The sequence below is a fragment of the Anser brachyrhynchus genome, assembly GCF_964034855.1.
Source record: "Anser brachyrhynchus genome assembly, chromosome: 12".
NCBI lineage: Eukaryota > Metazoa > Chordata > Aves > Anseriformes > Anatidae > Anser > Anser brachyrhynchus.
In genome coordinates this window covers 7,989,599-8,004,947 of record NC_137707.1, presented here as the reverse complement: position 1 = coordinate 8,004,947, position 15,349 = coordinate 7,989,599, and the positions used below count along the sequence as shown (strand labels likewise).

Here is a 15,349-nt window from a genome sequence, read left to right as displayed (position 1 = left end):
TCTTATTTGTCTTCAAAGTATCTTGCTGGAATCTGGTAAAAAAATAATGGACAGTTCTTGGTTTAAATGCAAAATATTGCCTTTATTCTATCAAAGCATTACAATACACAGTATTACATTCTGAAACTTTTTGGTTAAAATAACAAGATAATAGAATTAACTAGAATATGTAGATTTCAAAAATGATCCATCAGTCTATGCAAATTTCTGTGTTAATAATGAATTTTTAATGCTAAGCACATTTGACAGACATTTCATCTCTCTTTCTAAACTAGAGCTTGGCAACCTGCATTAATTCTTATACTTTACAGATGTAACATTCAATGCACATGCCATGTAGTGATGTGATCCGAATAAAGTAAAGCATGTCAAAGCAATGTGATTATTAGTAAACAAGTTTGTGGCTGGCTTGTTGAATACAGACGAGAAAAATGAGAGGCAAAAGCCAGTGCTGTTTTAGCATCTCTTGCATCTTCAGCGGTCTGAATTTGCTTCAGATTATGGAAGTGTCAATCACAACTGGCATCAGGGAACTTGGAGGAGATAAATGGGCAAAAAATCAGAGTAGGTGAGATTAAAATCATGGAAGTAGGGTGCCATTCAGTGAGAACAGTGGTGATTGTATAGCTTAAACAGACCCAGAGCCCAAGGTTTCCTTTTTTGACTTGCCGTTAGTAAATTGCCTTGTATATTAACAAGAGAGAGAGGTATTATGTCCTGATTATTTTTCTGCCCTGTTAATAGTAAAATTAGTATTATTTCAGACAACACATGCTTCAACATCATTAATTTCATTAGCAGGGATTTCCTATCCTTCCTTCAGTGGGTTAAAAAAAAACAAAGTACAAAATGCAATAGTTGCTGCTAGACGGCAAGTGACCATATAGCTAGGTATGATTATAGCTCTGCTGGACTAAAGGTCAAAGGAAAGTTTTAGAATACTTAAGAGACAATTATCTAAAGTTCAGACTTTTCCAAAGGAATAGAACTAAAAATTATGCAGACTATTATCTAAAGTTCACATTTTTCAAAGGAAAAAGGTAGGAGGAAATGCCGATTCCATCACTTTGCTTCTATTTGCCTGGGTTTTGGTGGTTTATTTTATTGTTATTATTAATTATATCAAGAATTTATTTACTGCAAGTTCTGCATCAAAGTAATGTGATTATTCCCCCTTCAAGTAATTTCAACATGAGTGAGGTATTCTACATGATGAAATATTTTGTTCATAATTCAAAATTCTCAGCAGCACTTTTTATATCAGCAGAGGAATACATGCCCTGGAAATGTGCTTAGTTACTTTATTCACTGGTAGATTCAGCAGTTCCATTCTGGATGAATAAGCTGTTATTATTTAGGCCAATTGGTAAAGTAAAAAAAAAAAAAAAAGATACTATATAATATAGTATATACTACATTTTCCAATTCTTCACCTCGTCAATATATTTTCTCTCATGAAATAGTTTTTTCCTGTGTTCTTATTGGTGTTTTAAATGATTCCAGAAACTCTAGATTTCTAGAAACACAAAAATTCATTAAGATGTTTGATAGTGTGTCATAGGCATGTTTTGTAAATTGCCATTATATCTCAGTATGGTGCAGCAGAGACACTTTGATCAGTCAGCTGAAATTTTATAGCACAAAAACTTTTTTCTTTTGAACCTGATGTCTGCTATCAAACATGATAGCAGTCATCAATCTACTTTTTTTAAGACATCACAGATTTTTGACATTCATGAAAAGCAAGTCAGTTTGAAATGCCTGTGAATGTTTCAGTGTCCGTATGATTTGGTTAATATAAGTCAGAATATACTTTAAAAACAGCATCTTTTTATTTTCAGCTTATTTTATAAGCCTTCTACTTGAACAAAACACTTACACATTCACTATAAAAATTAGGCAAAGGACCATCTTCTTTGTACACTGCTGTTCAATGGGATTTTTTTTTTTTTAATTTTGAGATACTCTCTCCTCAAGGAAGATACTCATGTACATGTGTAAAATGACACATGAAATGTATATACATATGTATGTATGTTAATATGTATCCATAAGTTTTCATAAAAAATGTATTTGGTGTATATGTACATCAATGTTGAAAATGCTGAGTTTAATCATGAAACAAAATCATTATGCTAATGAACAAATAGTTTTTTCTTCACCTGCTAAAGACTGGCAAACTTTTAACAAGCAAACTTAGAATCATAGAACCTGTAGCCATAGAAGTGGTTTGGGTTCGAAGGATCCTTGAAGATCACATAGTTCCAACTCCCTGCCAAGGGCAGGGACACCTCCCACCAGACCAGGTTGTCCAGGGCCCCATCCAGCCTGGCCTTGAACACCTCCAGGGATGGGGCATCCACAGCTTCTTTGGGTAACCTCTTCTAGGGCCTTTTTAAAATTAGCAGGAAGTATCACAGTAAGGATGTTCTTGCTGCTCTTTTACTTGTGCCAAAGGACTGTCTATATTACAGAAAATCTGGTTTTAAACTAAAAAATGCACACGAACTCCCCTTAAGCTAATTATTTCAGAAAATAATTTCAAAGATAACTCTAATAAACATAAAGAAACATACTTCTCTGTGGTTCTAGAATTTCCAGCTGTAAAGTTTCCAATTAAAACTTTCCTTCATGTGACGTATCCAGCACAGATTTCTACCACAAAGTCCTTAATACCGTTAATGATTTGATTTTTCTGAGAAAATTATAAAAGAGAGAGGAAAAAAAAAAAGAAAGAAAAATAGCTATGTAGGTGAAGGTTGCACCGCAGGTTACTCCACTGATCTCAGAATATTAAAGAGCTCATCAGGGAATTAAAGAATTGCAATAGTGTGTGCAAAGAAAATGACACTTGGATATAAACTGACTGCTTCTATTTTTTTTTACTTTTGTTCTATCATTTTATTGTCTGACTTAAAATTGCAACATGCATGTCTTGTACAAAAGTGGAAGATGAAGTCAACTCGTGCTTGTTGATTTCACATCTGTCTTGATGTCTATGACATTAAAGCATTGATATCACTCATTCCCAACAAATAGAAAAGTTGCTTTGGATTAAAATCATTACATTTACATTCTCTCAAAATCTTTCATCCAAGAACCTCAAAAGAGTTCAGGGGTTTTGAGAACAGTGGAGAATCTGCAAGAAGCACTTGGCACAGTTTTAAGCATGTCCTCAGTTATGCTTATTCAAACTACTTCTGCCTAGAAATCACACTGGGTATCTCAGGAAGACCTACCACACTGTCATTCTTTGTTTCAGCTGTGAGGGAGATATTCCCACAACAGTCTATGTCATGGTTGTTATACAAATCTGCTTGTAGACAGAACTAGTAGAAATGGACTCACAAGAAAAATAAAATGCGTTCATTGAACTAGCTTTAAATCAAGATTTGGCGAAAGCTGTAAGTTGCTGTTAGTTACTTTGCTACAGTACTGCCAGTAAGAACTCGGTTAAATAACAGTGTCTGACAGTTTTGTTCTCTAGTTACTCATTAGTTTTTAACTTCCTTCTTTTTGGAAAAAATATTCCCTGATAAGGATCAACTCTGAATGTTTCTAAATGTTTCTTTGTTACATATGATGGAAAATGATTTAGCCATTCAGAAAACAACAAAAAACTTCAAAATACAAAATACAAAAAAAAAGAAAAATCAGACGTTGTTTCCTTTATTTTGTGGGGACCAATGTGAATTAGTTGAATGAATTATTATTATACCAGAATGATGCTTTAACATAGATATCTTACAGTGTGATCCACTTATATTGTGGTGTCCTGATCATCTCTTTTGTATCAATTGTAAATTTATGAAACTCAGAGTTAGCTACAGATGTACATAATTGATTTGGATTTATGTTTAAAAAATGGTAAAAATGAGCTGTGGGTCCAAAATGTAGTTATGTATTCCTGGAGCTGTGTATTCTGACTTCACACTGATGAAAAAAATTGTGAGGAGTTAAGGCAATTATTAAGATCACTTAACTTGCACTATTCCTTAAGCTTGCACAACAGAATATAGCTCCTGTGGAATTTAATAGGACTCTGGCATTTTGATGAAGTTCTTCAATCCTTTTCCTCGTAAAAGGGTACAGAATTAAGGAAGCTCATGTTGATACTGAGAATGTCAAAGGACCTTCTGAATATACCTCACTGAGTGGAGGTAAAGACTTAGTGTCTCTCTGCCTGTAGCAGGTTACCTCAGAGTTCTATTAACAGAGAGGGTTGGTTTTTTTTGCCCATGTGTAATTTTCCTTGTTTTGCTAAAAGTAACATGAATAAATAAGTAACCTGAACAGCGCTGTAATGAAGGATCAGCAGGTTAATTGGAAAGATGAGTGGAAAGTGATTGTCCCCTCTCCTGCTGAGCACCTGCTGCCAAGTTAATTCATGAAGCAGTGCTGGAGGTTATTCCTGGAGGAGATTCCTGCTGTTTTGTCAGCTATGGGTAAGGAGAATGTCCTCAGAGAGGAGAAAGCAAATCAGATAAATTGAGTTTATTGCTAATCAGCTGCTAGGATTTATTTGCAAGCTCTAGGAATCGACTAAAAAGCCAATTGGAGAGTCATTGTTCTCCATTCAAGGGTCACATCTCCGGTGACACCAAGGGATATCTTTATTTATTTATTTTACATTTCCTATTGGCTATATCTTATTGCCAGTTTCCTGCCTGGGCACAACAAATGCAACTTTTGTCTAGCACAGCAGTTGTTAACAAAACAAATCTCTGTTTAAAAAAAGGAAAAGTTTATTCTCTCTCTTCTTGTCTTGCACCTCTTCTTACGTGATACTAACTGTTCAGCCATTATAACTTCTTTTACAATTAAATAATTCAGATAAATGTCCCAAATATCTTGATCATCTTTTGCTTATTTTTATCTTATTTCTTCTGAACTGGAATTGATAACCACTACGGGTACTGGATAGTTTCTTACACACGTGATAGCCTCACTCACTGGCAGAAATAGGCACCTTATTTTCTCCATCCCACTTCCTTCCTCTTGTTTTTGTCTGCCTTCTTCTCTGTGTCTGTTATACTACTCTTCATTTTTTGCTTTCTTTTACTCTCTGATTCGGGCTTATTAGAGTTTTCTGAACCAGGCAGAATAGCAGTGAGTGGGTCAGAAAGTGAAGCCGACACCAACAAGAGCAGATTCTGGTTTTCATTTCTCCCTAATCTAGGTGCCATACATCTTCTGTGTATCTGTAAAGGGCAGAGATGCTGGAGCTCTGCATATCAATCCTGTCCTCCAGCTGGGACAGATAAGGGCTGTACCAGGCTAAATGGAACAGGCTGTATTAGTATGGATTTCTAGAATATGAGAAGTCACTGTGTAAAATAACTGTAAAAGTCTCTGGAGTCCTGAATAAATGACTACAGATGTAGCAATATTCTAAGTGGGACTTCTTGCACAGAGAGAGATGGAAATTGAACCTCACCCATTTTTTTCTTTTTCATCTTTTCAAAGGTTAAAGTAAAAGAATTAAGGATGCTGAGATATTTTTAATTTTGCAGGAGAAAGTCAAATGGGCAGATAAATTTATTTTTTTCAGTATTTGAAAAAGGGGGTGTTGAGCAGGAAAAGAATGCTACTACTTTAAAAAAAATGCACCTTTTACAATAGGTTTGATAATCACTTATTTTGGTAAAAGCTATCCACACCAGTATTCAGCAAAACCTAGCAACAAAATTATTTTTCTAATGTAATATAATGTAACGTTCCTTGCATGACAGCTAGAAAGCAATTATGACACTGGGAGTGGGGAGTGGTTTAATTTGCATATGTATGTGTTTAAATCTCTGATACATTCTACCAGCAGGAAGGAATGTAGTTTTTGCTTAATTCTAAAGGTGTGCTAATTGTTGGCTTGAAATATACTTGCCTTTTCCACTGCATTATAGTGGCAGATATAATTGGTTATCATCGAGGAGGTTGGTTCTATCTGAGTTGTCAGAATTCTTAAGAGCCTCGTACCTGAAATTTATCTTTAGTAAACACATACATTTCCTTTAATTCTAAAAAGGGCACAAGGAAGGACTGGACTTATCGATTTAGCTCCAAGGTGCTATCAGTTTTGATGTGACTGTTTCTAGCTTGAATAGATAGAAACTGTGGATTCCTGAAGAATAAATAAATAAATAAATAAATAAATAAACAAACCTTTTTGTTCGGCAAGGGAATTATGAAATTCTCATATGCATACTGCTTTACAAAGTAGTTGATTTACACGTAGATCTTTATTATGTATTCTAGGTGCTATGAAAAACTCTCAAACCATTGCATAACCTGCAATATAAGTTTTAGTAAGAACGTCTCTAGGTTGCATAAGCGTTATTGGTTGTTGATTCCACCATGGAAGGGATACAGGAAGACTGCAGAATCAAAGACCCTGAACTCCAAAAGAGGCCTATTTGAAGTTAAATTCAGTAGTCACTGAATGAGAAAACAAGCCTTCTGTTTTATTTTGTACGTGACAATTCTCCCATGTTCTTACATAACTGTCCTAGTTTCAGTTAGGACAGAGTTAATTTTCCTCCTAGTAGCTGGTAGGGTGCTATGTTTTGGATTAGGATGAGAAGAGCGCTGGTAACATGCTGACGTTTTAATTGTTGCAGAGCAGTGTTTACACCAGGCCAAGGACTTTTCGGCTTCTTGCTCTGTCCTGCCAGCGGGCAGGCTGGGGGTGCAGCAGGAGGTGGGAGGGGACAGACCCAGGACAGCTGACCCAAACTGGCCAAAGGGGTATTCCATACCATCTGACGTCATGCTAAACAATATATAGGGGTGGCTGGCCGGGGTGGGGGGCCGGCTGCTCGGGGACAGGCTGGGCATCGGTCAGCCGGTGGTGAGCAATTGCATTGTGCATCACTTGTTTCGCACACATTATTATTAGTAGTACTATTATTATTACTATTATTATTGTTATTGTTTTGTTATTATTATTATTTTCCTGTCTTAATAAACTGTCTTTGTCTCAACTCACAGGCTTCACTTTCCCGTTTCTCTCCCCCATCCCAGAGAGGGAGGGAGGAGGTTGAGCGAATGGCTGTGTGGTGTTTAGCTGCCGGCTGGGTTAAACCACAACAAAAACAAATGATCTTTCTTTATCTTTTGTTCTACGGCAGTAATAAATTAGCTATAGGAGTTACTCACTGATTGATAACTTGATATAAATTCACACCATGATAATGTTTAGGATTTTTTCATTACATTCTGCAATCGTTGTGTTCTGTAAAAACCTTTATTCCTTACTAATATGCATCCTAAAGAGAACATCAAGAATAAAATATTGCATCTAAAATTTATTTTTGGATGTGAAAAATGTCTTTACAGTATTAGCTTCATCAATGTTTTCCCCTTCTCCCTTCTCTGCATCTTTCTCTGTTTTTCGTAGTCCATTGCCAGCTCTTCAGAGCATACATGTGTCTTTTATGTTGGGGTAGTAATACATGCTGCACAAATACCATGGACTGTCAGAAATGTTACTGATGATCCCAGTCAGTACAAATCAAACATCTATAAACTATTTTGTGTTTCCAGGGGAGTACCTGACCAGTACAAAGGTCAAAGTAGACACAAAGCTTTCTTACAGTCTCTGTATGTATATGCACACACATGTTGCACTTCAGCTACCTTATTTTTTTAAGCTCAATAAATGTAAACAAATCAGTGTCTTGCATATTTGATACTCTTACTAAACGTGGTTTATACCTAAGAATGTTGGCACATACAAGATCATTGATGTTTGAAAGGAATATGTTGTTAAATGGCTAGAATCTATAAATACCTAAAGGCACTAGAAAATCTCAAGTATTGACCCAGGAATTTGATTCAGAAACTACCCATAAATTAAAAGACTGATTTAGATTCTTACAACTAAACACAATAGAATTCACATGGTTGCTCTACAACTCTATTCTTAATTCATTAAAGTGAACAATTAGAATTAATAGTATTTAAAATAGTATTTAAAGTATAGATGCCACATTGTATGGAATTATTCAAGGAGTTATATTTTAATAATTCTGATGGTCAAACAGAACTGAGTGATTCTGAGAAGTTTAACTGTGTATGAGAAAAAGAAAGAGGACAAAAAACACATGTATAATTAATGAGTCAAATGTTCAGTTTGATACACATAGAAAAGGCAAATGTCTGTATTTGCCAGTAAATGGACTGAGTCTTAATACTGGCACAGCCACAGCCATTGCTGTATTTAACTCTAAGGCTAAGCTTAAGTAGCTAAATGGGCCTCTGTTGGCAGCCTGTAAGTTCAACTTAATACATTACTGAAGTGGTGTAAGACCATTCTGAAGAAAGAAGACAAACACATCTAAGTAAAAACAAGTATACATACATATACATTGTGCAAATCCCTCATCTTCTCACCTTTTTTTTTCTCTGTACTAATTGTATACTTCTGACCACTGTTACCAGTCAAGTGGGTAGTAGTATATATGTTGTAAGTGCTGATAGAGAGTAACTTTACGTCTAGGTAAGATACCACATAGTCAGGACACCTGTATAAGTTTTTAAAATTAAGTATCTGCATGTGTCCAGAGGTAAAAATGTCCTGGATTCATTTCCTCTGGCTGTCTTCATAGAAATACATTCTGTTTTGTTTTGATTTGATTTGTTTTCATCAAGTTATGGAGACCTAAAAAATGTTTAGGTCACTGAAAATTAGGCCTACAACTTTTAATACATTCAGTTTTCCTTTGTCTTTATATTGCTTATTAATAAAAATGAAGAATATTTTGTTGCAGAATGAAATGTGCAATTTCTGATTATAATGCATGGGACGTTTGCTTTAATTGATGAATGTGTTTTGTTTGGATTACTTTAACATATCATTTCTCTTTTGTTTTCCTGGTTGAATTTTTATGACTGTGTGACTTGAAAAATACTGATGAATCCTGATGGGAAGACATCTGTAGGGATGTATGCAGAGAAGAAAGTGAGGAGTTGTCATTATGATCATTCCACTTGACACAAGACAATGCCTATGTTGCAGTCATTCATTTTTGGGCATGGGAAGCCAGACAGGAAAGGGAAGGATTTCTCTATCAAACACTGACAGTATGATGGGTATAATAAAGCATATACGTGTTTGTGTAGAGGTTTTTCTGAATGTATCAAGAAAAAGCAGTTACGTGGTAAAATAATGCAAATTTTCCCTCTTACAGATAATACTCTCAGCATTTTGGCAAAGCACAGTGGATTCAGCAGGCAGAAGCAAGAAGTATACCTACTGCCAATCATAATAAGTGATAGTGGAAATCCTCCCATGAGCAGCACTAGCACTCTTACTATTCGAGTCTGTGGTTGCAGCAGTGATGGAATTGTCCAGTCCTGTAATGTTGAAGCATACGTACTTCCCATTGGACTCAGCATGGGAGCCCTAATTGCAATATTAGCATGCATCATTTTGCTGCTAGGTATGTATTCATTTCACAGCCTGGTGTTCAAAATTTTTCTGATTCATAGGTGGCTGTAAATAAGCAAAGAAGTCACATACAAGGATGTATTATCTAATACAATGTGATGCACAGCAGTACTGAAAAGCTTGTCGTACAAAGCAAAGTATCAGTCTGAAGGAGTTTTATATATGTTACATAATAAACAGGTATCAATTATGAAACCAAAAAACAAATCATGTATGTTAAGTAGAAACGTGAACAGAGTGTATACTACACAAGTTGGAAAATATGTTTGTTGTATCTTCAAGGCTTGTATGAGTTTATTCTGGATTGTAATGGCATAAGAGGTATTACAGTTTTACAAGGTAAGAAACTGTATATTTTAATTAAATATACAACATCTGTATATGACGTCAAGTCAGGGATAGAACAGTGAAGGTCTGTTTCTGTACTTTGTGTCTTTGCTTTTAGCATTCGGGATTTCAGCATTAAATTGCAAAAACAACGAAGTATAACCTACTTAGAGCTTTTTATGCATCTGTCCATGATTGTGAAACTGATGTATCTAAGATCTTTTTTCTTCCTTACTGTCTTATTCTCTCTTCAATTCTATAAGAAGGACCGATTTCCATACATCATTAGAGCTCTGTTTTCAGAAAAAAAACCTCTAATTTTTGAAAAGTCCATCCTTAGTGTAGATCATTATGAACTAATGTTCAAGTGAGTGATGATAGCTTGACTTAACCTATGTCTGTAGTTTTTCCAAAGGGAAAAGTTGTCAAAATTTGAGATTCAAAGATGGAAGTACACATCTTATTGCTTGCACAAAATTGAGCTTCAAATGTAAATATGAGCTGATAATACAAAACTAGAGGACTAACCAGAGGTTCTGATCAGATTTTTATCACTTGAGTGGGGTTGAAGTTACAGACCTTTCAGCTTTTCTCTACCCCTATTACTCTTATTTTCACAAAAAGCAATTATCATCATCCCTAACTGTGCTTAACATGTATCGCTTTGATTAGAATTTTTTTACCTAATCAGCCTATGATGCTTTCTTTGCAGTCATTGTGGTGCTGTTTGTAACACTAAGAAGACATAAGAATGAGCCCCTAATCATCAAAGATGATGAAGATGTGAGGGAAAATATTATTCGCTATGATGATGAAGGAGGTGGAGAAGAAGATACAGAGGCTTTTGACATTGCAACTTTGCAAAATCCAGATGGAATTAATGGATTTTTGCCTCGTAAGGATATTAAGCCTGATCTTCAATTTATGCCCAGGCAGGGTCTTGCACCTGTTCCTAATGGTGTCGATGTTGATGAATTTATTAATGTAAGGCTTCACGAAGCTGATAACGATCCCACGGCTCCACCATATGACTCGATCCAGATTTATGGCTATGAAGGAAGAGGGTCAGCGGCTGGTTCCCTTAGCTCATTGGAGTCTTCTGCATCAGACTCAGACCAGAATTTTGACTACCTCAGTGAATGGGGTCCTCGCTTTAAAAGACTTGGAGAACTTTACTCAGTTGGAGAAAGTGACAAAGAAACTTGACAGTGGATTACAACCTTTTTCACTGTTGACTTAATGATCATGTAATATTCTAGGGCCACTACTGTTAGTTAAAACTAATGTGGCTTTTTGTTTTAGAGGCAAGTTTAGCGCCAGTCATCTATAAAATCAACTACATTGTAATGTTGAACCAAATAAAAAAAGTATATGTTAGGAGGTTAAGTCTTGTGGAGTGTGAAGTAAAGTATGTGGAGTGTCTAGAAGTCTTTGGATATTTGATATTCACTTGACCACTCTGAAGATGGAGATTTGGATCTTTGATTATCTTCAGTGAATTGAAAAGAATGAAAAGAAATTGGTGCTTTCTTAGAAAATGGACTTGCAGGGATTTTGCTGTTGAACAGTAGCTCCTGCCAGTATGTGTAAAGCTAATGGTTTGTTTCTGCATTGCCAACAAAGATCCCGCCACAGAAATGTTAAAAGCAATATTTTGGTCTTCTTAGCAATGCTGAATAGAAATAGCATGGTAAATCCTTACTGGCTTCTACTGTGCAGTGACCATACATTGTACATACAGTAATTGTTGGCCACGTAACCACAGACTGAATATCATCTTTAAATATTGTGTCAAGCCTTAAAATATTCACATGTTCTTAATCCATTCCAGTGATGGGTAATAAATACTACTAATGTGCAGAGATTCAGATGCAGGGGTACAAAACCTTGCTTTACAAAAGGATCTTTTTCTAGAAGGATCGATCCTGTGCTTCGTCTTCTGAACGGAAAGAAAAAACCGTGAAAGGGGATGGACTTGCATATATGAAAGAATTGCTGATTTTATTGCTAAAGATCGAATTTATTTGTTTAATCTTTGAAATAAATATTTTATTGATGTCCATTACAGCTTTTATTTATTAAGACTGATAATCTATAGAGTAAGATTATAAAGAAAACTAAATTATATCCATTAATTTTTTTCTATATATAATGAATGTTTAATACATGTACATTTTGAAAAGAAAAAGGACAAATTGTTGCAGGTTAAAGCAGTAACCTCTCCATTTGCAGTAGCTGAATTTTAAGAGAATGCTGGCAGGAATAAAACTTTCCCAGAGAAAAACTTTTGACAGTTTTATATCTTCTTCATAAATCTAGTACCTGGTGTTTTTAATACAAGCACAAACAGCTGGAAGTAAACTGGTTCATGTGAATATTTAAACTATAGACTTTTAGAAATCCACACATAACACAGTACAGTAAAAAACATGCTTATAGTTCTCCACTGTATTAGAGCAGGAACCAGTGTGTACATAATTTTACTGCTTATGTTATTAGCATTTCTTTTCTATAATATTCATAGTGATGCACCAGGGCTCTTGCACAAAGAGAAAGAACAGCACTAGAAGCTGCAAGCATACTCAATTTGTAATGCAAACTTGCCATTTAGAAGTAGCAATTGTATAATAAAACTATGTATTACATGCAAATCATTTTAATTTTCTACTTTGTTTTGATGCTATATTATTGTTTGTTTATTTACTCCATGTATTGTATTCAGAGAAACTCCTGTATTGTTTCCTACTTTGTGAAATATATTTTTATAAATACTTTTCTTGTTATTGCTTTCCTTTCAGTTTTACCTGTATACTGCAGAAAGGAATCTCCCTGAAAAACTTCATAATCTGTGGAGGAATATAGTTTCTCCAAAATCATTTATTTATTCGATGAATACAATCAAAATAAAAAGAATAACGTTTGAAGCACTTTTTGATAGTGTTTGGAGCATTAGATATGCAGCAGCCTGTGACTGCAGGAGTTATGTGTGTCTAATTCACTGCACCATGCTGAAAAATAACCTCATACTTTTTTTTTTTTTCCAAGTATTACTAGTAAAAACAATACCTTATTTTTAAGTTCCTCAGTAATGTTAATTCTGCAAACAAAAACATATTAACACATTTTGCCTATAGTTCAAAATGGAAACGTTGACTTTGCTTCATCTACAGCATGACTGATTTTAATGACTGCAGTTTGTGGACAACTAATAAGCTAGCACCAGTATTTACTTCAAAGATTTTACTGAACGAGTGATCTATCCAATTCATTTAAGTTATACTGTATTCAAAAATTTTGTCTCTGAATAACTTTATCTAGCACTTTAGGTAATACTATAACCTAAACAGTGAAGTCATCTAAAGATGGAAAAGGAGCAATCATCAAGACTTGAATGAAGTCAAATATATTTATATAAGAGACTGTAACAGCAGCCGAACATGTTCTTACTAATCTTGTACCAAGTGCCAGGGTGTTCTGAATTGCCATGGTAGCGTATAGTAGCGTAAATGCAAAGTCTGATTTGAAAGTTACACTGAGGCAATTTCTAGTCCACATCACAACCCTGGGAGCAACGGAAGATGCTGTGAGATACAGATCACATTATTTTCTATAGTCACAGAAGCATTTAGGACAAGTAGCTCTGACTAGGAGTTATAGCATACACTGTAGAGTTTTGCAAAGCTCCTTTGTAGGAAAACTCACAAATGGATAACCTTCTGATTGCCTTTTGATTGAAAGTTCCATCTGAGACCACGACAGCCTATCCAGTAATAAGATTTTCAGAGAAAAAAATCCCATCACTGGCACTGTGGAAAAGGCAAAGCATGACAGAAATCTCATCATTGTCAGTCAGAGATGGTAGCTACTGCTGGTGGGCATAGCTTTAAATTGTGCATATATACAGGCTCTAAACATGAATATCTACAATGCACAAGGGATAAAAAATGTAATGAATTTATGGGATCCACCAATAGCAACATGCTATTTTTTAAAGTTGTTGCTACCCCACCAAAGGGAAATGATTCATTCTGCAAACTAATTCAGTGTAACTTGAATATAAAATTTATAGCAATACATATTAGAAGGTTAAATGTTGATCATTCATTTTTTCCAGTACTTGCTCCTTTTTTTGACAATGAAATTAATTCAGTGTAAAATTGTTTTGGATAACAACGGTATTTAGGGGGATTAGAATCATATCGTTCTGCATTTCACATCTAGATTTAGACATATTAGCGACATTCTTTTTAAGCTTGTTAAAATGGTAATTCATCTTTTTCAACAACATTTAATTAGCAATTGACTCATTGTAAGTGACAAGGAAAATGCATTAAATTAGAATTATTAATACTGATAAATTTGAGAATTAAATTCTCAAAATCTTTTACAAGTGCCAAGCGCCTTAGTGTCCCATTGATTCTGGCTTGCCTTCACCTAGCTATGTCTCACACTCATTTGTCAGAACTGCTAAAGTCAAACATCCCACACATAAAAGCTGGAATTACACATTTTGGGCCTGGACATTGTCCAGGTCAGAAATTCAGCTCAGGAATTTCACTATGGAAGTACTGCAAAGTGAATGTGTACATTTTTACTAATTATAACTCAGGTGACTGAAGTTCTTCCATATGTCCTGTCCTATAAAGTAGCTGAAAGCAGTTGGTGTTTTTGTGCTGTGACCTTGAAACCAAATCAAGGAAAGCTCATTTAGATATAATGTATTTTTTACCTGGTATCATTTATAGCTTTTTGTCTATGATGAATTTGAAATGACTGTGAAATATGCAGCAGAGAAAATGGATGAAGATTTTCATTTAAATCAGCAGTTGCTTATCACAGAAGCATTTAACACTATGGCAACTCCAAATACCATCAACTATGTCTCAGAGCAGCAGTAACGATTCTCAATCTGGAGAACAGACAGAATGTCTGCAAAATAGTATGTTCTAAGTATCTTTATTTGTACAGCTCAGCTAGAGATATGCTGATTTTAATATATAGAGAAAAATAAACCAACTATACTATATGAATGCAGTGATATGTACTTATATTTGTGTGGCAATTTTTTTTTTTTTTTATTTTTTTTAACAGCCTGCATTGAAACTGAATTCTAGAAATGGATAGACGGTTTCACAAAGCTTCTCCAAGATCTATCCAGCTATAGGAAACTCTGCCAGGTCCTCTGTTTCTGTATCTGATTTTCTTGGGTTATAGCTTCAATCTTCATTAAGCTATTTGACTGTTTCTCTCCTTTTTCCTGTGCCTCTAAGAGTTCACCTATCTTGAGCTATAATACAGTGAATGTAATGTTAGGAAGTTCATTAAGACCGCACAGCTCTTTTTTCAGCTTGTTTCAGTTGGTGTGTTCAGTAACTGGAAGTAAGCAAGCAAGCCAGGGCAGTTAAGTGCACCAAGCTGTCTTCACTCTCTCCTATTTGAGTTTCTAACAAAACACAGCTGTATGCAAGTAGCTTGCTTTTCAGAGGTAGTCACAGGATGCTATTGTTGCTTTAGGGATTTTAAGCTCTGCATTACAAAATAATAATAATAATAATAATTAAAAATAAAAAAAAGGAA

The 15,349-nt window shown here is 35.0% G+C and overlaps 1 protein-coding gene across 9 annotated transcripts in view; it reads left to right on the top strand.

Annotated features, from left to right (window-relative positions):
- The window catches only part of CDH8 (cadherin 8), a 360,605-nt gene extending 345,481 nt beyond the window's left edge, over positions 1–15,124 (top strand). For 6 of the 9 annotated variants that reach the window (XM_080552795.1, XM_080552798.1, XM_080552797.1 and 3 more), the window contains 2 exons: positions 9,186–9,437; positions 10,485–15,122. In XM_080552795.1, coding sequence (XP_080408921.1) covers positions 9,186–9,437; positions 10,485–10,978 — 746 coding nt within the window. In that variant the 3' untranslated portion in view covers positions 10,979–15,122. Of the gene's footprint in view, positions 1–9,185; positions 9,438–10,484 lie in introns of those variants that run through there. The other 3 variants (XM_080552800.1, XM_080552801.1, XM_080552802.1) reach the window with 2 other exon arrangements.
- The last annotated feature ends 225 nt before the right edge of the window (positions 15,125–15,349 follow it).